Genomic DNA, 26,144 nt, shown 5'->3' with positions numbered 1-26,144 from the left:
CAGGACCCGCGCAGCCCCAGCCTCAACACAGATACCCCTCAAGCCAACGGCAGGGTGATGTTCTCCTAAGTGAGGCTGTAGAGGAGGGGAGCTGCCATCCTCAGCTGATGTCTGAGGGGAAGCCTTCCTGCTGAAACAGGTGTGGCCACCAAGAGTTCTTTTTGAACCAGGTTTCCAGAAATTAGGTGATACTGATGTGAACTCAGACCCTTGAGGAAGTGTAAATGAAAAGCTGCCTTTGTTTCCTGCCAATTTATGTGAGAGAAGTGTACCCAAATGCAAAGGAATCCTGCACACAGGCCTGTCAGAAAGAGGATTTCATTTGGGGGCAAGCTGGGGTTGTTTTAATGATCAGGTTTGGGTATATGCAGGCAGATCCGAATTTCCACCTCCTTTACCACTGGGTTCCTTTTAGATGAGTTTGCCAGGCAGGGAGGCTTGTTTGTATCTTGACAGGGCTGTGGTCCACCTGGGGCTTGGGCTCTGCTCAGACCCTGCTCCTAGGATCTCCCAAGGCTTCCTAGCTGCTGGAATTGCTCTAGGGGTTTCCTGAAGATACCTTCTTTCTTTGGAAGCTTCTGAGTCTATGGTGGCTCTCTCCATGTTCCTTCTTTCTGGATCCTGCTGGAATGTTCCTCAGGTGTCCCTCTGGGCTGTGTGGCAAGCTCGAGACCTCTGAGATCTCCAAGGACTCTTCCAGTGGGCAAGAGACTGAGTAAAAAGACAGACACAGAGGGAATTTCCAGGTTTGGGGGTAGACAAGACACAGGATGGCATCTTTTCTTATTGAGCAGGTTCAATGTGTCCTCAGAAGGTGAGTTGTCCCACCTCCTCTTTGTCAAGAGGTGGCCTGGCCGTCCTTTACCTCGTCAATTGAGGAGAGGGCTGCTTCTCAGGAAGGCCCATTCTAGCATCCCAGATCATGTGATTGGAGCCAGGTTCATTTACTTCCATAGGAAAAGCCCCATAGTTGGACTCTATTGTCTTTCTGTTTCCTTTGGACCTCGCTCTTGAAGCTTAGAAAGCCCAGCCCTGACCTTGAACCCATGGAGGACCTAGCTCATGGTGGTGGCCCCTCCGGTCTCACCTGCTGGTATGCCTTTACCAGTCAGGAACTGAGCCCAGGTACAAGGGGCCCAGAGAAAGTCTGGAAGATTCTAGCCACACCTCTCTTTTGTTTGGGTGTTTTCTCAAAGCAACAGACATTTATTATCAAGTTCTGTCAGTCAGACGTCTGACATCTGATCCCATGGGGGTAACATTAAAGTGTCTGCAAGATTCGGTTCTTTCTTGGAGGTTGTAGAGGAAATCGGTTTTCTCAGCCTTTCCAGCTTCTAGAGGCCACCAGCGCTCCTTGGCTCATGGCCCCTCCCAACTTCAAAGCCAGCAGTGGTGGGGGGAATCTCTTTTTCACATCACACCACTCCAACTCTGTCACCACACTTCCTGCCCTGACCCCTGACCCCAGGCTCACGTCTTAGAACTGGGGGATTGAACTGGATTTCCAAGAAGTGCCCTAGTGGGGACGGAGCCACCTGGGCCTTCCTCCCCTGCCTCAAGCACAGCCACTCGCCTCTGATCGGTTCCACTGTATTTTTAGAAAGGGTTCCCCTGCTGACAACAACCACAAACCAACACAACAGTGCCTCCCAGCCAGGGTTGAGTCATGGAATCTACCAGGTAGTTAGAACCATGGAATCTGTGAGGTGCTGAGAGCATTTGTGCCTGCGTGGTGGTCAGATTTGGCTCTGCCCCAGCCAGGGGCAAGCTTCACCTCCTATCCCTCCCCAGAGCTGCTCCAGGGCTTACAGCCAAGACTCTTACCCTCAAACGGCCCCCTGCCCATCACACCCCATCCTCCCATCCACATCCCGTTCGTGGCACGATTAGGATTCTCTACTCTGGAAGCAGTGCATGTAGTGGTTCAGAAATCAGTCCTGGAGCAGAAACCCCGGCTTCACCTGAGGCTTTGGGCATGTTATTAGACCTCTGTGCTCCAGTTTCCTCATCTGTAAAATGGGGATGATGACTATACCAATTGCATGGAACTGCTTTCGAAAATTAAGTGAATTAATAATGTGTAAGATGCTTAGAACAGTGCCTGGCCCATTAAAATTGCTCAATAAGTTTTACCTACTATTATATTATTACTACTATTCCAGTGATTCCCTTGCCAGGTTGCTCCCTTCTAAAGCTCCGAGGCACACAGTAATACCAGCCATCAATACCCTGACAATCCAGATGTAGAAAGGAGGCTGCGTAGACCCCAACACTAGTGCAGAGATGAAATGCCTAGAGAAAAGGTCAGCCTGGGAGCATGCCTCTCTTTCTATCTCTGTGTTAATCCCACCTCACCTCCCAGTCCTGTTAAGGACCCAGCAGCCATATCCTGCACGTCGGATTTAGGACTTTGGTGTCCACACAGCACTACTAGGGAACATCCCAAGGAGATCCTGGTGCCAACACTCAAACTTTTAGAAGCCAGAGAGAATCAGGTGGGCTTAGCAGTAGCTGTTTGGTTTTCCCATGAACTCTAGTTTTGTGGTTTCTGCTTGAGCCAAATCTGTGTACTCTTGTGCTTCCTGTCTCCTCCCCCACCTGCCCCCTGGCATCTTGATCTCTGGCCTCAGGGACAGAGCCTGGTAGGGACTGGGCAACCATGTCTTCCTGGAGTGAGCTGGGCAAGGCACTGCTGGCAACCGGAGTTACTGGGAACTGAGGCACACACAGAGAACTCATCATTTTGGTCCCTTTTGGGAGGTGGAGAATCTTCAATGTTCCAGCCACTCTCTCCCTGGTGGGGCAGCACAGAAAGGGCTCTGCATCCAGATGGTGTTCCCGAGAGCCTTTATATCACATTCAAAACCCAGATGTTCACGCAGAGAGAGGGCTGTGGTGGCAGGCATGGGAATTTGGGGTGAATGTATTCTGATCTCAGGACTTCCCTGATAAGCCCAGTCTCTCTTGAATAAACCTTTTAGCTTTCTTGCAGTTTGCTCCTGAACTCATGTGCCAAGAGAAAAGTAGTCATGATTTGTTCAATATTCCAGTTAGAGGATTCTGGATAATTGGAATTTTGACCTTTCTTCTCTTTCCCCTTTGGCTATAGAGGAAGAAAAAGTCCCTCATGCCCTGTTAAATGAGTGAAAACCCTTCTTGCTTGTGACTGTAATAGGAGGCCCACAGTGACCCCTGCTTCTAGGAGGTGACAGTGTGAGCCTGAGACAGGCTGTGAAATCCTTATCGATGAGCATTAAGGGTCATGAGGAAGATTGGTTGAGAAAATGTGAATAGCTTCTCATGCTCTCTCCACTGCTGTGGAAACAGCCCAGAACACAGACTCAGTAACTAGAGGAAGAAAAAGCTCTTTGTATCACCTTCCTATAGGGGAAGGGACCGCTTCTGTTGAGCACTTACCACGTGTAGACCACACTAACTCCTCATAACAGTCCTATGAGGATGGCACTAACATCGCTCCCATTGTACAGATAGGAAAACTGAGGCCCAGAGAGCTTAAACAATACTATTGGTAGTTAGCCGAGTTGGGACTTGTACTAGGTCACAGAGACCCTACCGTCTCGCTCTTCTTGCTCTGCCCTCAAGGGTGCAACGAATGGATCCATGCTCACAACCATTGATGGTTTGCGGGACTCAGGAAATCTTGAGTTAGAAGCGTTCAGAAGGTGGGTGCTGGGCCACTGGGGCAGCAGGTGACCTCATCTGCTCTGCTTGTTCCAGATTAGCAAGTCAAACACTGGAGAGAAAAGCCACCCTGTATGCCTCCCTCGCCCTGTGAGATAAGCCTTAGCTGGGACACTGGCCACACTCCCAGGGCCCCCAAAAGGAGGGGCGGCTTGTAGAAGTGTAGACTCAGGAGCTGTATAGAGGGACGAGGAGGAACATGCCGCTGGGAGAGCTGGGAGAGGCCCCGAGGACCAGCCCCCTGGGGTCCCTGCGGCAGTGGGCCCCACTCGCAGCCACCCCGTTGACAGGATCTTGTGTAAGAGGCACTGAGCTGAGTCAGACAGGCCAGCCGCAGGCCCTGGCTCCTCCCTGGGAACCACAGGGCGATGGACTCATGGGCTCCCGCACTTGTCTCCTCCAGGTGGGATCTATGCTGGAGACAATCGGTTTGACTCCGTGAGTGAGTCAGGAACAGCCACACTGAAAGCTCGGCCCAGAGTCCGGCCCCTCCTGACCTTCCTTCCACTGGTGAGTACGGTTCTGCGCTGGGGCCTGCAGGGCCGCTCTGGGTGGGCCACCTTAGCCGCCGCAGAGAACGTGCCCCTGCCCCAGCGGACATCGGCCTCACCCTCTGTTCATTCCCTTCCTTCCTGGTCCCAACCCAGGGTGCCTCCTGGGAGGAGGCGTGGCTGAGACTCCTGGCAGGAAGGCTGAGATTAGGGGTGTCAGGTCCTCCGCACTGAAGCCCAAGGAGAGCTTATGGGGAACTTGAGTGCAGAGGCCACACAGCGATGGGTACCTCTAGCTCAGCAGGATTCGTATCTGTGTTCTGCGAGCACTGATCACTGCCTTCCGTGCCAGGCCTTGCCATGGTGCAGGCATTCAGAGACGGCCGAGCCAGCACTGAGGCTCTCAAGGAAGGACAGGAGCAAGTCAGCAGACTGTCGGAACATAGCTCAGAGCACAGGCAGCCAATCCAGCCACGGGGGTGAGTCAGGAGGGCTTCCTGGAAGAGGTAACATCTGAGCTGTCTTGAAGGACAAACAGCAATGACCCCTGGGAGAAGGGCATTCGGGACAGAATTCTTTGTGGGTCTGAAACTAAAGGAAACCAAAAACTCCCCTCTGGAGGCATGGTTGAGCTTTTGCTTTTTGGCAAGGGAGACAGACTCAAAAGAACTGCTCTCTGACTGGTTCTGTTGACCGTGCTACGAGTTCCTGACTTTGCTGGGACAGTGTAGACCAGCCCTGTCCAATAGAACTACAATGCAAGCCTCATTGTCATTGTCATTTCAGATTTCCTGGTAGCTACACTGAAAGTAAAAAGAAATAGACAAGATTCATTTTAATGATATATTTTGCTTAATCCAAAATATTCAAAAGATCATCATTTCAACATTAAATCGATGTTAAAAAGTACTACTGAGATGTTTTATATTCTTTTTTTCCTACGGAGTCTTTGAAATCTGACGTGTCATACAACTATACATCCCTCTTCTGATGAGGGACATTTCACTGTGGCTGGTGGCTTCTACTGTACTGGACAGGCCATGTCTAGAGTCTAATTTCTAGGTTCACTCCTATCTGGCAGGCCTGATCCCTGGTTGGGATAATATTATCACTGGTGTCCTTGAGGATTCGTGTCACCTAGACTGACGATGGCTAGCCCTGCTGAGCATAACCACCTCCCTCTCCAACACCTGATTTTTAAACATTTTTTTGGTTTGTCCAATCTCACTAACCAGACCCTGAGATTCTAGATGGGAGAGACTAAGTCTTATATTCTCCTTGCTGCATCCCCAAAGCCCCATGTGGAGGGCTGAACCCCCTGTCTTCTGGGAATACAACGTTAATTTATTTTCTGCTTATAAAAGCAACTTGTGGTGGCTCAGTTGATTAAGCGTCTGACTCTTGATTTTGGCGTAGGTCATGATCTCAGGGTTGTGGGATCGAGGCCCTCCTTGAGGTCTGTGCTGGGTGTGGAATCTGCTTAAGATTCTCTCTCTCTTTCCCTTTCCCTCTGCCCCTCCCCTTCTCCCTTGCACTCTCTCTCTCAAAAAATTAATAAATAAAAGCAACTTGTGAACATGATAGATAAATATAGAAAGTACGACACCACCAACAAAAAGGAATAAAGCAAATGAGTCAGCCCTTAACATCCAGAGATGCATAAGTGTTACAGGGGTCATTGCCCCCATAAATGCAGATAAAATCATTTTGAAATTTTCTATTGGTAAAGGTGAATTAGATTCCCTCCCCTCACCTACCCCCGAGACACATACTCAGAATTACAGTGGTATGAGCCCAGAGCTGACCCACCTATCACCTGTTCTGGTTGTCAAAATATTGAAATAAATGGCTGTTGCCCTTTGAATGATTCTAGCCGTTAAAGGGTTAATACAATGCAGCTGAGTTTATTCTGACTAGACCACCTTCCCACTTGGGTCTCTTCAGTGATTAGGGCTTGGCTTGTCTCAGCCTTTCTGCCCTCCCCTCTTCTTGTTTGGTCCCTCCAGGGCAGATCCTGGGCAGCAGCAGACCCATACCGAAGGCTGGTGGTGGGGTTTGGGGGAGAGTGGGGAGAAGACACTGGAGTGGGCTTGGCCGGCTGGTCAGGCCTGGAGATCCAAGACAGCCTTCTGGGGGCCAGTCCTCCAGGCAAGCCTCCAAGCCAGTCAGGAGATGGGGGCTTTTCCCTGGCAAACCACCTTGCAGCTTGTAAGGTCTCATCCAGTGGCCGGGCCATGGGACCCTGGCTAATGCATATGGAGCACTTACTGTGTGTCGGCCACCATTCCAAGTGCCTCCGATGTGTGAACAGAGTCGACAGAGTCACATTATCAGAAAGGTGCTGTTAGTACTTCCCATTTTCCAGATGGAGAAATTGGAGCACAGAATGGGAAAGTAACTTGCTTACGGTCGCACAGCTCGAAAGTGGCAGAGTGGGGATTTGGAGCCCCACAGCCAGACTCCAGGGTCCTAGTTCTATTCAGGCCATCCTATTCTCCCCTCTACCCACAACCTAGAAGCTCTTTTCTTCCCTCCCAGTGCCTACCTGCAGAATCACCTGCATCTCTCTTGTCTGCCCCTCTGAACCCCTGTCCAGCAGCTGGGGCCTCTGGACACCAGGGTCTCTTGCCTCTTTGGGGTTATAGACCCTTTTGATACTTTGATGAGGCTGTGGGCCACATCTATGCAATGTTGCTTACAATTTCAGCAGAGGCCCCTTTCAGGCCCCTGGCAGCCCATTTATGATGCACCTTTAGATTAGGAACACTTGGCCTGATGGCTTGCATCCTGGGGACATCCCTGTGCTCCTGATTCAGCTCACAAGAGTCTACTTTATCACCTGCTCCTAGGCTGAGGGTAATCTGACTCCTCTCCCTTAGGCTCTGGGCCAGGTCCTTTGCTTTCTTCCAGCAGCGGCAGGAGACTGGGAGAATGAGAAGCAGGAAGACACAGCTCCATGTGGGTGTGGGTTCACACATAGATACACACACACCCGCCCCCACAGCCCAACCAAGTTAAGGTGGGTGGGGAGCTGGGTCAGTGCCCAAGCCCTGCCTGACATTGTCCTAGCCAGGCAGGCCTCGCCCCTCCCTGGCCCTTCCCATACGCAGAGGGTACCTCCTAGGCCAGGCTTCCCTGGGGCAGGGGCGGCACAAGACAGCCGTGTCTGAGAAACCAGGTGATAGGCCCGGCAAGGCCCATGCTCTTCCTCGAGCTCTGCGTGCACCTGGCCACCACCTGAACACACCCTTCCTGTCAGCACTTGCCCTGCAAAGGGACGGGGGGCAAGAAGGGAGAGCAAGAGGATGCTCTTGGGAAAGGGAAGGGCGAGGGCAGATGCTTCTGACTGCTTCCTGGAGCTTCCTCACTCTATTTGCAGTAGGAGGGCAGAGAACTAAGAAATACTTTCTCAGGCAGCCAGCAGCCAAAGGCCAGTGATGGAAAGTACCCCTGGATCCCTCAGTGACTGGGATGGGACCCAACTGATCCTCGAGTAGCTGGAACCAGTCTGGGCTCTGCCGCTGCAGTGGCTGAGGGCCAAGCCCTACCTCTCCCCGGGCCCCTGGCTCCTCACCCATCAATGGGGTTACACCAGATGGTCCTTCGGGGTCTCCCCAGCTGTGACTTTCTGTGTTAAGTAACTCATAATGGAGAAGCAGGAGCCCCCCCTCCCACAGAAGCCAGGCCCCTCACAACACACGGATCACTGCTTGAGCTCTGTTTCCACTGCCGTAAAGGGCAGTGTTCCAGCCACCCTACTTCCTGTTCCGAGAACTCAGAGGACCTGGATGGGAATCACCAAACTTCAGAATAGGTGAGGACCTTGGCACTCATGAGGATGAGAAAACCGAGGCCCAGGGAGGGGAGGGCCCAGGTTACACAGCTCAACAGAGGCAGAGGCGGGACCAGAGCCCAGGTTTCCTCCCAAACCGGTCCTTGTCCATACCACCCTGGGCCTGGGCTGAGTGGAGGAAGGGTCCTTTCTCTCCACTTACTGCTACCCCCAAGGGGAGGCCAGGCCCAGAGCTCGAGCCAGAGCTTGCACACGTTTTCTAGAGCTTAGCTGATAGGACAGCCAGTAGTGGGAAGCTTGTGCTTACTTCTCTCTGAGGCTCTTTCTTACCATCCTCTGGTCTGAATCAAACCGTCCCCAGGGTGACGCATTTAAGGAATTAAAAATTAAATGCCAATGTGGCAAATATAGGGAAACTGGCTGGACAGGTCCCTAGGGGAGCCCCAGGCGATGAGAGCTCCCTGGGTCACCCCACCCAATGAGTCAGGCAGGCCTGGCTGTGCCTGGGGAGGTGTAAGGCTGGGCTGGGGGCAGGAAACTCCATCTGTTCTGGATCCCTCCCTCTATTCCTCTGTGCCTGAAGCTCCAAGTCAGTGGGATTTCTGGTTTCTGCTCCACCCGCTTTCAACTCAGCTCTGAACTCAAGGTCCACGCTGCCCTTTGGGGTTGTGTTTGAGCTTCTTGGGATGAGCCAAGCAGGGCAGCCATTATGCCTGCCTGATTTGTGTAGCTGACATTAGCTGGAAGGGTTGTGGGGTGAGGGAGCACTGTGTGTTTGTGGGGGTGGGTGTCAGGGGCCTGTAACAAGATGAAGTGCACATGGAGCACATGGAGCCTCCCATCCCCATGGTAGCCCACTGCCTCCTCTACCCACCTGGCTCCTACCCTCACAGTGATCAAGGGCCTCACTCTCAACCTCTACAGCTTTATCCTATCCGCAGACAGCACCCCCTTGGCCATACTCTGGGCTCAGGGATATGCGTACCCCTAACTTGGGCTGAACTCAGGAGATTTAACTGGGAAAGAAGTTCTAAAAGTGGGCTCAGGGTCATTTAAGTGGGGGATTCTAAGGGTCTTGGGGCCCAGAGCAAGGTAAAAAAGGGAGTGGTATGAGCTCCAAGGGAATGTCCCCTTGATCCCATAGACTCTTCACTATGTAGGGAACCAAAGCAGGGCCTTCCTAGCACAGAGCCAGGGGAAGGGCCCTGCGTCCAAGAGCAGTTTGAGACAGCATGTAGGTTCAGAGGAAGATGGCCTTGTTAGTAGAGATTCTTCTCTGACCCCCCGGAGGGAGTTGGAGCTGTGACAAGGTAGAGGCCAAGGTGGAGGAAGAAATGAAGTTCTTTTTTTAATTTTTATTTTATTTTTTAAAAATTTATTTATGATAGTCACACAGAGAGAGAGAGAGAGAGAGAGGCAGAGACATAGGCAGAGGGAGAAGCAGGCTCCATGCACCGGGAGCCCAACGTGGGATTCGATCCTGGGTCTCCAGGATCGTGCCCTGGGCCAAAGGCAGGCGCTAAACCGCTGCGCCACCCAGGGATCCCTGAAGTTCTTTTATAAAATGCTCACTAGCTCCCCATTTCAGACAAGCTGCTCTGTGGAGAATGCACAATTGCCCTTCTGCCCCTGGCCAGCACCCCCTACCTTCACACTCTTCAAAGCCAAGCAACACCTAGCTGGGCTTCACCCAGCTTGGCACTTTGGAGGAGTTTCCTTGTGACTGTCACTCTAGGGTTCCACCCTCCCTGCTCCTGCAGCCTACAGTGGTTTCCCCCAATCATGGCCAACTCTAAGTCTGACTCAGGGTCATTTTCCTCCTGCATCTCCACACCCCATTCTGAGGTGCCCCAGCCAAGCTCCAGGAGCAATCTGATGAGGAGGCTTGCATTCCACAATATGTGGCTAAGACTCAGACTTGGCCTACGCCCAAGGTCAACCATGTGTTGCCCATTGGCCCAGCCCCTGGTGACCCACCCTTGGGGCTTGGCTGGATTTTGAGGAATCCCAGATATGAGGATGTATGTATCCCAGGCATGAGGAGGCCAATAAGGTAAGCTGGAGCCATTGGTAGAAATGAGTTATGTTCCGCTGAGCCTTTGGTGGGTCTCTGATCCCCTAAAACTTTACGGGGGAAGATAACCTACCCTCAAATAGTAGGTATTTTCTATCTTTCCTCTTTCTTAACTCTGGAATGTTTACAGTCAAAGGGCAGGGATTTTATGTGACATGACCCTGACCACAGGGAAGCATCTGTCTCTTCAGATTCAGCCAGACACAACAAGCTGGAGGCTGTGCCACGGAACCAAGTCTCCAAGTTCTTGGGCCACTGAGCTGTGTTAAGACCCGAGGAAGGAGAGCCCCAGGGGAAATGACCTTTCTCGAGTGCTAGCTAACTCTGCAGGATCTCTTTAGGCATGTGGTAACTTCTCCTAACTTAAGGGAAACGGGATCATCCTCATTTTACAAATGAGAAAACAGCCTCAGAAAGCAAGAGAGGCGCACACTTATTGAGCACCGACCTCGTGTCAGATACAGTCTTTGATTCCTTTGAGACGGTGGAGTTATATTAAGACTGCCCAGCTTGGTTTGTCTGACTCCAAAGTTCATGTTATATTTTTGTTTTGTCTTGTTTTGTTTAATTAGGCCCGATGTGGGGCTTGAACCCATGTCCTTAAGATCAAGAGTTGCGTGTTCTATCAGCTGAGACAGCCAGGTCCCCCAAGTTCATGTTTTTTTTTTTTTTTTAATAACTATTATATTGGGGTTTTTTAATTATGAAGGAAACAGGAGTTCATTGTTAAGAACTGCGAACTAGAGACACATATAAGGAAGAAAATAAATATAAATATTCTTGGAATTGCCTCCACTCCCGTCCTCCCTAGCAACTAATCATTTCTGGACAATTTTCCAATATACTAGGCTGTGATGGTTTGTAAAAAGCTGCTTGGCTGAGCCAGGGAGCTGGCTTGCACCCTGTGTGAACAGAGTGAGGTGATCAATGATCTTAGCTTCTAGGCGTTGTCCGGGTGTTGGGACAGGTTGGGGCTGAGGCCCAGTTTCAGGTGGAGTGCCCCACCTGGCAGCGCCAGGGCTGGACTCTGCCCCAGGCACCCGCAGGGAAAGCTCTGCAGCAGGGAGGGGCACGGCGGGCCGGGGCGGGGTGCTCAGAGGCTCACTCGCTTGTTCTCGGTTGGTTTCTTTCTTTTTTAAGATTTTATTTATTTATTCGTGAGAGACACAGAGAGAGAGAGGCAGAGACACAGGCAGAAGGAGAAGCAGGCTCCCTGAAGGGAGCCTGATGCAGACTCGATCCTGGGTCTCCAGGGTCACACCCTGAGCCGAAGGCAGGCGTTCAACCGCTGAGCCACCCAGGCGTCCCTCTCTCTCGGTTGGTTTCTCCACGCACAGGTCAATGTGGGCCTCTGTCAAGGTGGGCTGCCTGCCTCAAAGGGCCACACCCCCCTGTCCCCCGAGTCTGTTGGAGGCGCATGCCAGCTGCTGTCAGCAGCGCACCAGGGGCACAGGCTCTGTCATTTTCTCAGCACCAGCGTGCCCAGGATGGCACACTGGCCAGCTCCTTGACTGACTGCTCCCGTCAAAGCCCCTTGTCTGAGGTTAGCAGTGACCTGAAGCCCAGCCCTGCCCGCTTGGCCTCACCCCGTGGCCCCTGGAAAAGCAGTTTCGGCAACTCCTCTTCCCCACCTGCCTCTTCCCCTCCCAGGAGACAGACAACCATCTGGAATGTCTGTCCTACCTCCGTCATGGAGGCCTGGCCGCGGAGTGCCCAGGCCACCCCACAAGGCATAGGGTGAGCGGGGTCACTGGCAGGACACCTGGAGGGCCTGGCCTCACAGGGCACCATGGTTGAAGTGATCCTTAGCCAGCAGGTTGCAGAAGAGGCAGGGAGGCCAAGAGGGAGAAGTGACTGTGCTCCCAGTTCATTGGTGGTAGGGTGGCTCCGGAACACAGGCTTTCCAGCTCTCCTGTGTTCTTTCTTCCTCTCAGTCACTCAGCCAAGAGCTCATTCACTTAACACACTAGTTGCGTTGTCCATTCTGTGCCAAGCATAAACAAAGAATTAGCTGTCATCCGACCCACAAGGAGGCTGGGCTGGGCAGCAGACTCCACTCACCTATGATAGGTTCCGTGCAGCATGGGGGCACTATTGTGGTGGCAAAATTGGCTCTGACCTTCCAATTCTGACCCGGCCACTTACTAGCTGTGCGACTGTGAGCAATGTTCCTCACTCTCTGTGCCTCAGAGTCCTCATCTAAAAAATACAAACAACCTTCCTCTTAGGGTCACTATGACTTACTGGGTTGCTACACGTCAAGCACTCACGATGGCGCCCAGCACCGAGTAGGCACCTGAGAAATGTCAGCTCTGGTCATAACGCACACAGGGTGATGAGCACACAGGGTAGAGAAATTAACTCTGGCTGGAGTTGCCAAGGAGGGCTTCATGGGTAAGGGACATTTATTCTGGGGTTTAAAGGATAACTAGGGGTTTTCCTGGCAAAGAAGAGCATCTCAGGCAGAGTCAGAGCAAGAGCAAGGCTGTGGAGACCCGAGAAGATACGGGAATGAATCCCAAGCAGCTGCAGTGGTTCTCAACATGTGGGGCGAGGGAGGTGTGGCCAAATGACCTAGGGGCTTTCTCAAGCTATTCACCCACCCACAGAACCTCTTCAGAGGGTGGTGAAGGCTCTGGAGAGGGTGGTGTCTCTGGCTTCCTGAGGATCCCTGCGGCAAGGAGCCCACTGGCTCGGGAGGGAGTCAGGTCCCCACGTACACTGGAGTGGGAAAAAGATGAGAACCGCTGATGAGAGCCCAGGGTTTGCGGAGAGGCTGGGAGAAGATGGCAGGAGCTGCAGAGGGGACAGCTTATGAAAGTTCTCGAATGCCGTGTGAAGGTGCTTGAATTTCATCTTCTGGACCAGTGGAAGCTTTCTGAGCAGGAAGTGACCTGTGTTGAGATGCATTTCAGAAAGAACATGCTGGCATCTGGTTTAAAGAATAGAGTGAGGCAGAGGCCAGAGAAGTATCTGGAGACAATGACAGTAGTTTGTCTGGGTAAGGAAGGACTGAAGAAGGGATGAGCAGAATCCGGTGACAAGCTGGGTGATGACTGTATGCCCAGAACGATAGGGGGGTATATAACTAATTGTGGGTCTTTGGGCAAGCCACCTAGCCTCTCTATGCCTCAGTTTCCTTTTCCGTAAAAGGGAGGTCGCTATAACAGCATCTATCTCATCAGATTGTTGTGGAAAGCAAATGAGTTAAGAGGTAGAAAACACTGGAAGAGCACCTGGCACAGAGTAAGTGCTAGGAAATCAGCAACTTCCATTATGACAGCCGAGACTGGGAGTACTGGAGATGGGGGCGGTGGGGGAGAAGGATGGTGCGAGGTGCTGATGTCCCGGGAGTAGAGAAGCTCTGAGGCTCTCTCAGCACTTTTTTTTTTTTTTTAAGATTTTATTTATTTATTCATGAGAGATACAGAGAGAGGCAGAGACACAGGTAGAGACACAGGCAGAGAGAGAAGCAGGCTGCATGCAGGGAGCCCGACATGGGAAGCACCTTCTTTTTGGATGGTCTTTATCTTACATTTTAACTTTTTTTTTAAATTTTAAGATACACATAGCATAGGGTGCCTGGGTGACTCTCAGTCAGCTGGGTGTCTGCCTTTGGCTCAGGTATGAACACAGAATCCTGGTATCCAGCCCCCACATCAGGCTCCCTGCTTAGCAGGGAGCCTGCTTCTCCTTCTCCCTCTGCCATTCCCCCTGCTTGTGCTCTATCTCTCTGTCAAATAAATAAATAAAGTCTTTTAAAAAATACACATAAAAGTTGCCATTGCAACCATTTTAAAATGTATAATTCAGTGGCATCATGTAATTTTTTCTTTCAACCAATCCTAATGTGCAGAAAAGTTACAGGACTAGTGCAAAGAATGCTCTAGAGCCTTCACCCACATTCATCACATTTGCTTTATTTGCTTCCTCCATCCTTGATACAGACACATTGTTTCTTCCTGAACCATTGAAGAGTAAGCTGAGACACTACATCCCTCTACTGCTAAATACTTCTATGTGTGTAACCTAAGAACAGAGACATTTCCTGCACAATTACTGAATTCAGGAATTTAATACTGATATGATACTTTTACCTAATGCACATTTATATTGATATTGCCAATTATCCCATTAATGTTCTTCATGGCACACATCCCAGGATCCACTTGAGGATCAAACATTGCATTTAGAGGCCACCTGCAAGCCCCCTTCTGAAGGAGGCTTTTCCTCAGTTCTTTGAGGCTAAAGAAGGCAGGTCAGGGAATTCAGCACTCATGGAGGTGGACGCTGTCTACATCTGTGCATTTGCCCTCTAAAACATGGCACCATCCAAGCCAGCCTCGAGTCTACCCTGATAAGTGAGGGGCTCTCATCTTCTGGGTCTGTTTTTCTAGGATGAAAGTTAAAATGAATTTGTATTTGCCTTGGCGGGACGCACAGCGGTGGAAGGGACAGCTAAGTGAGCTAGCTGCTAGGGCTGTGTGGGCAGGGGAGGGGCCAGCTGGGACTTGGGGATGCAAGGTTAGTTCACTTCAGTACTGGGAGCTCCTGAGATGAGGCTAGACTTTGGGACCTGCGCCAAGGGTGGTGAACAGTGGAGAGCCACAGCACCTCAAGCAGTGCAGCGAGATGGTGGGAGTGTTCTGGGACCCCCATGTCTGGAAGGAGAACCTGAAAAGTTTGACCTCTGCCTGCACGGTTGCTCCAGAGCCGCTCATGAGACAGACTTCCAATCTGTGGTCTTGAGAGTCTAATGTGTTTGCAGAGTTCTTGAAGATCAAAGGGTGGGATGGGCAGTTGTACCTCCTGGCCCATAAAGTCTGTCCGTCTCCTTCTTCCACACATAATTATACCGAAGCATCTAAGGTGATCCAGAAGGTGCTTCTAGGATTCCAGGCAGCTTAGCTTTGATCATTCACAATTTTTTCACCTTTGCGGGAGAGACGATTGGAAGACACAACCCTTCAACTAACACTGGTTTCCTGGGTTAGGAATATCATCTCGTTTAATCCTCATAATGCCCTACAAAGTAGGAAATATTAGCCCCATTTTGTAAGTGAAGAAAAACGGGTGATTTGTAGAAAAGGTGAGTTGGGAGGCCTAGGTTTGCACCCTGGCTCTGTTAAGGGATCTGAGACAACACAGGTAAAGCTCTCAGTGCTGGCACACTGTAGTGAGTATGTGAGTGATGGTTTAACAACACCGCCACCACTGCTCATCCAAGGAAGATCACACTCGTGGCAAAATTCAGAGCATGCATGGAATCCGAGACTTTCTATGCTGAGTCCCAATGTCCTTTTATTTTCCAATTATGTTCAAAAGAGGAAACAGAAGTCTCAACCATGGATTCTAAAGGTCTGGCCTCCACCTCATCAAAATCAGAGGGTATATACTTGATGAAGGTTTATTAGACAATCAGTGTGTGTTGCATCTCAGAATGTCTTGGGAGACACTCCTTAGATAGGCTGCCCTCCCCCCATCCAGATCTCTGGGTTTGAGAGACATGAAGAACAAGTGTGTGTTGGCCATGTGAATCAGGTAGGGGCAGGGAAACATTACTAAGAGGAGAAGAATGATGCCTCGTGGCTACTCCAGCTTCAGAATTCTTTGAGAACATGAAGATGAGTGGTTTGTTGCCCCAACTGGCCAAAGAGTAATTCAGAGTTTGCCCTTGGTAACCCAGAGTCTCATGGATATTTTCAAAACACCTGTCTTGAATCCCCCAACTTATATATGAAGCCATTAGGCCATTAAGCCCAGAAAGTGAGTTAGCACCATCAGCCCATCAGTGAGTAACAATAACAATATAGCTTACTGTGTGTCTAGCAGGATGGGTCTATCAGCTTGAGTGGGGGTTCCGCATAGGACATAGTCCCTGGGCTCCAAGGTCAACCACATCTCATTGGAGGAACTAGGGGAATATCGAGAGAGCAAATAAATATCTTCCTTTGAGGAGCTTGGCTGTGGGCTACTCTGAAGAGCATCAGGTCAGAGAGGGCTCCTAGTAATAACGTTTATTGAGCTCACACTTAACTGGCTTTCACTACATGCCAGGAGTGAAGTACTTTTTGTGTATTGTGTCATTTAGCCTCACGACTGCCCTAGAAGAGGTAAATTCTATTTTTATCACCACCTCACAGGCAGAGACACAGAGAGCTTAGGCAACTGGCACAGTAGGTGGCAGATCTGGAATTCAAATCCAAGTAGTCTGGTTCCAAAGCCAGCCAATAGAGCAAGGGATATTATTGCTAAAAATAGAGGGCGGGAAGAGGGGCACAGCCTGACCAACACCCAGCCTCAGAAATGAACATGAACTCCATGTATGAGTTGGAAGGATAGTGGAAATTGATAGTTGGAAGGGAAGTGGTCAGACTAGGATGCGGGATGGGTCTATCAGCTTGAGTGGGAAATAAAACCTGGCTGGGAAGTATGAGGCCAGGGTATCGAGGACTTTGAAAGCTACCATAAAATGCTCCACATTGGGATCCCTGGGTGGCGCAGCGGTTTGGCGCCTGCCTTTGGCCCAGGGCGCGATCCTGGAGAAATCGGGATCGAATCCCACATCAGGCTCCCGGTGCATGGAGCCTGCTTCTCTCTCTGCCTCTCTCTCTCGCTCTCTCTCTGTGACTATCATAAATGAATAAAAAATTAAAAAAAAATGCTCCACATCACTTCAAAACACAGGTGTGTGGATTTTGTTGATGTATGGAAATGTGTATTTGGAAAAAAAATAGAATGCAAAATAGTAAGTACAAACGGACAGCTGTGTAAACATATTATGCACTGTTAGGCTTAAGATCAGAAGGGCATCTGCAGTCCTATAAATATTCTAGGTCACTACTTTTAATTTATTTATTTTTCTGGAAATACCTAATGAAAACCAAGAGTGAACAGGAGTCCAGGTTGAAGAATTTGGCTTTTAATTTGTGGACATACATGGGGGAGCAAGGCAGATTTGTTTTGTTTTAATTGGGATCTAATTCATAGGCAGTTGACTCATTATTTGCGGATTTGGTTATTTGCAAATTCGCCTACTTGCAAATATTTATTTGTGAATCCAAAGCAATACTCCAGACACTTTGGACCTGTGTAGAGCTGTGAAAATTTTACGTTACCTGATGCACATGGTCCCAGCTGAGATCAAACAAGACACTTTGCCTTCGTGCTTCAGCTCTTATACTGTATATAAATTGCACTTTAGTGCCATGGGGTTTTTTTGTGTGTGTGTTTATTCACTTTTTGTTGGTGATTTCACTGTTTAAAATGGGCCTCAAGCATAGTGCTCATGTGCTAACATCCCTAAGTACAAAAAGCTTTGATGAACCTTACGGAAAAAATATGTATGTTAGATAAGCTTTGTTCAGGCTTGAGTTATAGTGCTATTGACCATGGGTTCAATGTCATCGAGTAAAGAATATTATCGATTAAGGTGTCTTTAGGGGTGCCTGGGTGGCTCTGTTTTTGGTCATCTGCCTTTGGCCTAGGTCATGATCCCAGGGTCCAGGGATCGGACCCCACATTGGTTCCCTTCTCAGCAGGTTGCCTGTTTCTCCCTCTCCCTCTGCTGCTCCCCCTGCTTATTCTCTCTCTCTCTTTCTCTCAAGTAAATAAAGTATTTTTTTAAATTAAAAATACAGTGTCTAAACAGAAACACACAAGACTCACCTGTATACTAAATCCACTCTTTTAAGGGTTTATTTATTTATTTGAGGGGTAGAGCTGGGGCAGAGGGACAGGGAGAAAGAGAACCTGAAACAGGCTCCACGCCCAGCCTGGAGCTCTATCTCATCACCCTGAAATCATGACCTGAGCCAAAATCAAGAGTCAGACGCTCAACCAACTGAACCACCCAGGCACCCTAAAATTCATCCTTTTAAATTAGCCCTTTTATATTTTAGTATATTCACAAAGCTATAGAACCCTTCCCAATGCTACTGATTTTTGAGCAGTAAAATGACCTCTCAGAGCAGCAAGTTAAGAATTGTCTTTCTCTATTCCCTCTCTGCCCTCATTCAGAATGCCCAGGAAAACCATGGACTGGCTGTGCCCACCCCCTCTGTCCCAGGAGACTTTGCAGACAAAGAATTGACAGGTAAGAGGACCCTGGGCAGGGGGCTTGTCCGTCTTTCTTTCCTCCTCTGGCCCACCTCCCCACCTGGGGATAAAGCTGGAGTCCCTTGGCCTTTTGGCTACTGGCTGCAGTGGGTGGGAGTTGAAGAGAGCCAAGGTTGACTAAGGTCCACTTCCAGTAGGGGAAGGATGATGAGGGCCAAGGGCAGCATGAATCGGAGGGAAAGAACCCCCGGAGTCAGACAGACCTGGCTTTGGGTCCCAGCTCCCCCCACACATTAGCTCTGCTTCCTTGGGTGAATCACTTAACACCTTGCACCTCTGTATCTGCAAATGAGCCACAGCCAAGACAATTCCAGTTCTAGAGAGTGAATGAAGTATGGGATGGGACATTAGTCACTTCTTGTCACGCTCTGCTCAAAACCTGTCAGTGACTTCCCGCGTCGCGCAAAGAAAAGGTTCTTGCTGGGACTTCCAGAATCCGGCCTCCCCTGGCCTCACCTCCTGCTTTCTTTCTCTGTCTCCCACTGTCTGCTGTCCTGGTCTCCTTGTTGCCTTTCAACACCAGGCGCCTTTCCACCCGAAGGTCTTTGCACTGCCATTCGCTGTGCCTCGGCTGCTCTTCCCCTGTACCTAGGGACAGCTCTCTCCCTCCCTCACTGCCCCTCTGCTCAGATGTCACCTTCTCAGTGAGGCTTCTTCTCTGACCACTCTATTCAAATCGTATCCCCAGCGCTCCTCCTGGGTGTTTTTCACCTAGTACTCATCATCTAACGTGGTAATAGTTTACTGATGTGTTATGTTTGCTGTGTGTCTCATTGTCCCATTAAAATGTAACCTCCAGGGGGGCCAGTATTTTGACTATTTTTGTTTTGTTTTCACTGCTGTGTCACAGCTCCTAACACGTGCTTAATGAATGTTAGTTTTTTCTCCTCCCCACCCTCAGTATGTCTTTTGTCTTGAAGTCAGACAGCTGGGAGGAGCCTTCAGAGCAGCACGTTCCCAAGGTTTGTCATGCTCTGTGCTAGAAACTGAGAGGAGGCGAAGCAAGGGGCACCTGGCAGGAGTAACCAGGGCATCCCTGTGGTCTGCAGACTCTGCAGAGTCGAGGCGCTGGGGCCCAGCCCCAAGAAGGGAGGGGTGCGAGCTGTTGGGGCCAGGGGTGCTGGCATCTCTCTAGTGCCTGGGTAGTTCAGGTCACCTTCTTTCTACATACCCTCATTCCATCTCATAGTCCAGAAGCTGATCCAGGAGCTCTCTGTGAGGTGGGAAGCTGGAATCTTTGGAGTTGCTTGTGTATATTGCTCCCTCCTGCGCATCTTTCACCCAAACTTCCTACTGAGAAGGTCTCCTGGAGCCTGCCCCTGATCCACGACTTCTCATTTTCCCCCTCATTTTCCCCATCTGACAGTCTGAAAAGTTAAGTGCAGGTGGTAGGAATCAAAGTGGTCACTGTTCATGAAGTGCCCACTCTGGGCCTAGCACCATGATAAGCCCTTTATGTGTATTTACATGAATTCTCTTACGAATCCTCACCACGGCTTTATGTGGTAAGCACTGACGTCATGCTCATTTTGTAGATGACAAAACGGAGGCTCAGAAAGGTTAATTGGTGTGTCCAAGGTCACGCATTGGGTTAAGTGGGAGAGCTGGGATTTGAACCCCAGACTTTCTGGCTTTGTATCAGCTAGGGCCCCTGTAAGAAACAACTGGCACACTCAAAGGGCATCACCAAAGCATTTAATAAAGGGATGATATACAAGAGTGTGAACAGAGTTTGAGGACTGAAGAGGATGGTGATACCCCGAGAGGCCGAAGGAGCAGTAGGGAGCTACTCCTGTATCTGAGCTGTGGGACAGTGGCTAAGTTGATGGAAGAGCAGCCCTTGCTAACTACGGGCCCATCAAGAAGGCAGCCGAGGATTGATGCCCTGTCCTCTCTGCCCCCACCCTCTGATCTGCCAGCAGCTCCCATCGGCTCAATCCCTCTGTAGGCAGAGAATAAGGGAGTCCTGGCACACAGCAGGGCAGAGAAGAGTGAAGCAAACAGAATATTCAGTCCGGGCTCCAGAGGCTGTGCCCAGCATAGTCAGCCCCCCCGCCCCAGAAGGGAGAGGCTCACTCCCAGCACAGCTCAGGAGACTGGAGACATCCCTCCAGGTCAGGAGGAAAGGCATGAAACTGGCCAGTTATTCTCTTGGGCGCCGCCCTACCCTGTGCACACAGAGATGGGCCAGGCTGGTTGCTTCACTGTGTCCTCTTCTTTGCTTCTCCCTTCTTTCAGGTACCAGCTCACTAGTCAACGGCAACCTCCGACTGTACAGCTCTGTGGGTGACCTAAGACCTGGGCATTATGGGCAGGACCCACTCATCCCCCCACCGCCCCCAGGCCCAGCCCCGGGGCCACCCCCAGACACTTGGCAACCTCGAGAGGAGTCCCCACCACCTCCACCTCCACCTCCCATGGCTCCCCCACCGCCTCCCCTGCTGCTGGAACCCCCACCCCCACCCAGCATGGCCCCACCTCCGCCCCCAGTATTAGGGGTCCCAGCCCCCCTCTCCACCCTTTCCTCCCCATCCACACCTACCCCTCCGGACTTCATTCCTCCTGCCCCACCCTTGGCCTCTGTAGCCCCACCCCCACTCCCTTTGCCAGCCCCAGCACCCCCAGCATCTCCTCATACAACAGGGACTCACCTCTTCCCCGCTGGGGGTGTCACCAAGTGGAAATCGGAGGTAGCACTGAATGGCAGGCTGCCAGAGACCCCCCGAACCAGCCCCCCGCCGAGCCCAGCTGAGCCAAAGGGGAGCCTTCTGGGACCTAAGCCGGACTCCCACCTTACTTTCCCCCGCTCACTCAAAGTGCCTCCCCCAACCCCAGTCAGGACTTCATCCATCCCAGCTCAGGAAGCACAGGGAACTCCTCCAGAGGAAGAAGTGGCCACCAAGAAAGCCCCCAATCGACTCCCACTGCCTCCCACCTTCCACATCCGCCCCGCGTCCCAGGTCTACCCGAACAGGGCCCCTGAGCCAGACCACCCAGGGGAGCAGCATGCTGCAGCCCCAGGCAGCCCCAGGCTGGGCCAGGCCCAGTCCTGGACGAAGGAACATGCAGAGACTCCACCACCGGCCCCTCCCCTCCCACCTCCTGCACCCCCGCAACCTCCCCCAGCACCGCCACTGCCCCCAGCTGCCCCTCCTTTACCTTCTGCTCAGAAGGCAGCTCCTCTACCTTCTGGGTTCACAAAAAGCCGCAAACCCAGCTCCCCTGCTCCCAAACCCAAACCTAACCCCCCCAGCCCAGAGGACACGGCCTCCTCAGCGCCTGTGGACTGGCGGGATCCCAGCCAGATGGAAAAGCTTCGGAGTGAGCTCGCGGCCTATCTCTGTGGCTCCAGGAGGGAGGACCGACCCCTCAGTCACAAGGCAGGCCCAACAGCGGCCTTTCAGGAGAAGGAGGGCAAGAACGGCCCCAGCCTGCCAGAGAAGGAGGTTCCTCCAAGCCTGCCAGAGAAGGAGGTCCTCCCAAGCGCTCCTGAGAAGAGTCCCTGCAGCCTGCCAGAGAAGGGGGCTGCCACCAGCCTGACCCTCCCCCCCGTGGACTACATCCCCCAAGACTCCCTGACTCCCAGTGTCCGGCAGATCCGGAGTGAGCTGGAGGCCCGGCTCTCCTCATCAGCAGAGAAGGAAGCCAAGCCCAGCATCGGGTCTCTGCCTCCCAAACCTCGGCTGGAAGGGGGAAGAATCTTTGAAAACAGGGGTGATAATGGGAAATTCTCTAAGCCTGTGGCCAAGAATTTGCCACCGCAATCCACCACCCCTCTGCCAACCACACCACTTCAGTCCAAGGCCACACCTGGGCCAGCCTTACCACCCAAGCCCACGCCTGGACCAGCCGCACCACCCAAGCCCACGCCTGGACCAGCCGCACCACCCAAGGCCACGCCTGGGCCTGCCCTCCCATCCGCAGCCACAGCGGTACCCACCACATCATCCCAGCTGATAGAGAAGAACCTAGTCCCAGGTGGTCAGTGGGAGAAGCTGAAACCTCAAGAACTTACGGAGCCTCTCCAGATAGAGGCAGGAGGGCACCCCACAGAGGCCAGTAAGCCTCCTATGCTGGGAACCCACCCATCTCCAGCCCTCCCACCAAAGAGATCCCCTGGCGGAGAAGAGGTGACATTTCTCTACAAGCTCCATCGCAACCAGAGAAGCCCCAGAGAAGAGGCTGTTATGGGGTTGGCACCGCCGGCCACAGGTTCAGCTGTAGGGTCGGGAGACCCTGCGGAGGTGAAGGAGCCCCAGCGGCAGCCAGCCAACACCCCCGCCTCGGCCCAGCCTGCAGATGACGTCCTCAGACATCCGGTGACCGGGGAGCTGGTGCAGCCAGGCTCCCCGATGGCTCTGCTCCTCGCAGCCAGGCAGAGGGCGCAGAAGGGGCGGCCGGGAGGCCTTGCCCTGGGCCGGTCCGCCCTGCCAGGGAGCCTCCGTGACCACAGCAGCCAGCCCCAAGCAGGCTCGGACAGCATCTTCCACACGGAGGGCCAGCCCAACTCTTTCACCGTGGTCCCCAAGCTACCCAAGGAGGCGGAGAAGGACCCCCAGCTGGCCGCCGGACTCAGTCAGTGGAAGCCGCAGCCCCGAGGAGCCCCCGAGGCCAGGGAGCCAAGCCTCAGGCACAACGCGACAAAGGCAGAGCCCCAGGCCCCCGCGGCCCGGGAGAGGCCGGCGTCCTCCAACCTGTCCCAGGGCCGCCTGCTGCCCAAATCCTTCTCGTCCCCTCCTTCTCCTTCCTGCAAGAGGGACGACGACGACGACGACGACGAGGGCGGGGAGTTCCACTTTGAGGTCATCCCGCCGCCGCCCGAGTTCAGCAACGACCCCGAGCCCCCGGCCCCGGCCCCGGCCCCGGCCCCCCCGCACCTGGGGCGCCGGGCGTCCCCTCCCCGGAACACCTTCGCGGCCGTGGAGCAGGCCTGGGCGCCTCGCGGCTTCTCGCGCCTCGCGGGGGGCCCGGAGCGCGGCCCGGGCGGGGGCGGGGGCGGGGGCGGGTCGCTCATCAAGAAGCGCCTGTACGTGGGGGAGCCCCCCCGCAGCCCCGGACAGCCCCGCGGCGGCCCCGGCCGCAGCCTCAGCTCCCCCAGCTGCTTCGGGCCGCCCGGGGGCCCCGACCTGCGGCGCGTCCGCGCGCCCCCCGGAGGCCTGCACGCGCGGAGGCTGTCGGCGGAGGGCGCGGCCCGCGGCGAGGCCAAGTTCAAGGCGCCCGGCGGCGGCGGAGGCGGAGGCGACTACCGGCTCGGGCCCGCGGCCGGCAGGTGAGCAGGGGGCGGGGCGAGGAACGCGGGGGGGGGGGGGCAGAGGAGCCCGCCGGGCCGGGCCCCCCGCGGGGACAGTCTCTGGGTTTTCTCTCCTCCCGCTCCCTGGGCAGAGGAGGCACGCGAGGCGCGTTACCTCCAAAGGGCTCTGTTGGCGCTTCCAGAACCCGCTTCCTTATTTCCCACCATCTCCCTTACCCTCTTTCCCCACCCTCCTGCTTTCTCCACCAGCCCCCCCTCTTTCTGCGCTCTCTTTCCCACGCTCTAGAGACTCAGGGCTTCAGGCTAAGAGTGCTGTGGTGTCTGCAGGGGGATCTGAATGGTCCTTGCGAATGGGGATTTCCCATCCATCCAGAGAAGGATCCAGAGCAGCAGGGTATTAGGCCCTATTCTGTGGCCAGCCAAGCCCAGACGGGAGGAGGAGCCCTGGGTCTGCTGAAACAATACTGGTTGACTGGGGTCCCACCCTGTCCACACCGGCTTGCTGGGCAGATACCACAGTGCTCCGCCCGTATCTTTTCCACTTGTGCCCTGAGGGAGATGGGAGGGCTATTGGTGAACTGGCTGCAAATATTAACCTCACCTCTCTCCTGCTTCTGCCCCATCCCAGGTCTCCCCACGGCACCCCCCACTACGGAAGCCCCATTAACACGTTCACCGTGAGGCCTGGGACCCGCCATCCCATCTCCTACGTGTACTCTGGGAACCACCGGAAACCCCCATCCTGAGCCCAGGGTGGTGTTCTCAGCTCTACTCCGAGGGGGTCAGATCTGGGCACTCGTTTTTTTTTTTTTTGTGGGGGTGGGAGGGACGAGGCAGGTGTTAGGCACCCTGACTTAAACATGGAGGAGTCTTTGTTACCCAAATACAGGCAGATGATGAGTGAGAAACAGTGGAAAGGTCAAGAGTGGGCTTCTGTTTCCCAAAGCGCTGGTGTGGCTGTGGACTGTCTGCACGTTGGGATGGGCCTGGGAAGGTGGGAGGAACTTTTAAGGGCCTGGAGCCTGAGTTTTCCCTACCTGGGACTGTTAACTTTAGCAAGACTTACTTAGAGCAGTTTTCTAAGCGTGGCCCACGGGCAAGTTCTAGAAGCAAGGGGCAGGGCTCTAACTGTGAATGGGAATCCATCTCCATGACTGTGATTGTTGGTCTGGTGCCCCCAGAGGGCTGAGGCCCAGCTCCATCTGGGTAGAGGTGCAGGGCACTATAGATTGATCTCTTTAGCCAGCCCGCCATTTGCCACCCCAAGAGGTGATTCCTGGAGTCCCTAGCATAGAAGCCATATTGAGATGGGATTAGGAATGTTCACATACAACATGTGGAGAAGGTACTGGGACAGCGTTCTTTGCATTGGCCAAGGGTGAGGTTGGGGGGCTGGGGGACTCATTGGCTCTGGCCCTGATGCTTAGCTACCTTAGCTGCCAGGAAGCCTAGGGAAAGAAGACTTGGCCAGTGTGGGATTGGAAGACAGAGGATAAAGCCTTGTTTTCCTTCTCAGATCCAAGCAGCCATGATTTTGGGGATTGGGTGCAACGAGCCAGAGGGTGTGGGGGCTTGATACCAAAGGTCTAACATAGCCAGAACCCATTTGGGATTTGGTGGTGGCATCAAACCCAACCACCCTTCCCAATCCCAACACTACAGGTCCCCAGTATTATTGAGGCTTTAAAATGCATAGTAGGGATGTTTGAAGGCAGAGAGAGCTGGTGGAGATGGGCACTGAGATCCAAGGGGTGTTTGCTGCAATGGGGAGTGCGTTTTGGGAAGTCTAGAGTGGGAGGACTGGGCTTGTTCAGATCAGGGGAGACCAATCAGTAGGATGACCATTTGTCCTTTGCCCAGGCAGTGTGGGTTCATGCCTGTTTTCCAGTGACTTAGACCCCCATCCACTTTCAAAAGAAGCCCTAGTTTGGATGATATATGTTCCCCACACATACCAGGAGACAATAGTCCTCTATCTGTCTTCCCTGTCTTCGGGCTTTGATGGGCCTAATTCCTGGGACCAGGCTGAGGCAGGCTGCCTCGGTAAGGAGGAAGGGCAGGGAGGGGCCCACCTGAGGAGCAGGGTGGTAGGAGCAGCCAGGAAGCAGTGCCTTTTGGGGGCAAGATGTTGAACCTTTATGACTCGAGGTAACCAGCCACACACCGTACCAGGTTGTGGGGACAGCAGGTGAGCCATTTCAGGGAAGGAGAGTGCTAAGTACCCTGATGGGGCAGGATCTGGTTACCTGTGTTCAAGAAGCGAACTCCACCCCAACACTAGCACTGGCCCTATGTATATGTATGTATTTTCCCTGTACAATGTTTTATAAAAGAGTTCGCTAATTTATCTGCTATATAAGGTTCAAGAGGAGTGGGGTGTGGACTCCCAGCTGTATATAGCTCTGGAGGGAGGGGAAGGACTGGCTGTCACTTGGCTTGGAAAATAAACAGGCCAGTTTGGACTGGCCTCAGCTCTGTGGCTGTGGATTGATGACTCGGAGCTCCTTTGGGGTGAATGAGAGGTTGGAAGAGCTCGGCTGGGGAAGGCTGAGCACAGGGTGGTGGCTAAACCCGTGAGCCACTTTGCTGGACCCACACTTCCACTTCTGACCCGTAGGTTCTCTCGGTCTTTAAGTCCTTCAAGGGGAAAAAGCAGAGCTAAAGTCAGGTGATAGCAAACTGTGTCCTTAAGCGAGTCTCTTTGACTCTCTGAAC

The 26,144-nt window shown here is 52.8% G+C and overlaps 1 protein-coding gene across 3 annotated transcripts in view; it reads left to right on the top strand.

Annotated features, from left to right (window-relative positions):
• Positions 1 to 25,916, top strand: part of C12H6orf132 (chromosome 12 C6orf132 homolog) — a 33,075-nt gene extending 7,159 nt beyond the window's left edge. Inside the window, exons 2-5 of one of the 3 annotated variants that reach the window (XM_025418776.3) lie at positions 4,106 to 4,212; positions 18,080 to 18,155; positions 20,417 to 23,447; positions 24,058 to 25,916. In XM_025418776.3, coding sequence (XP_025274561.3) covers positions 4,106 to 4,212; positions 18,080 to 18,155; positions 20,417 to 23,447; positions 24,058 to 24,175 — 3,332 coding nt within the window. In that variant the 3' untranslated portion in view covers positions 24,176 to 25,916. Of the gene's footprint in view, positions 1 to 4,105; positions 4,213 to 9,866; positions 10,040 to 18,079; positions 18,156 to 19,611; positions 20,293 to 20,416; positions 23,448 to 24,057 lie in introns of those variants that run through there. The other 2 variants (XM_049092567.1, XM_049092568.1) reach the window with 2 other exon arrangements.
• Positions 25,917 to 26,144: the final 228 nt, after the last annotated feature.

This window comes from Canis lupus, chromosome 12 (genome assembly GCF_003254725.2).
Source record: "Canis lupus dingo isolate Sandy chromosome 12, ASM325472v2, whole genome shotgun sequence".
In the NCBI taxonomy this organism is placed as follows: Eukaryota; Metazoa; Chordata; class Mammalia; order Carnivora; family Canidae; genus Canis; species Canis lupus.
This window is presented reverse-complemented; position numbering and strand designations above follow the sequence as displayed.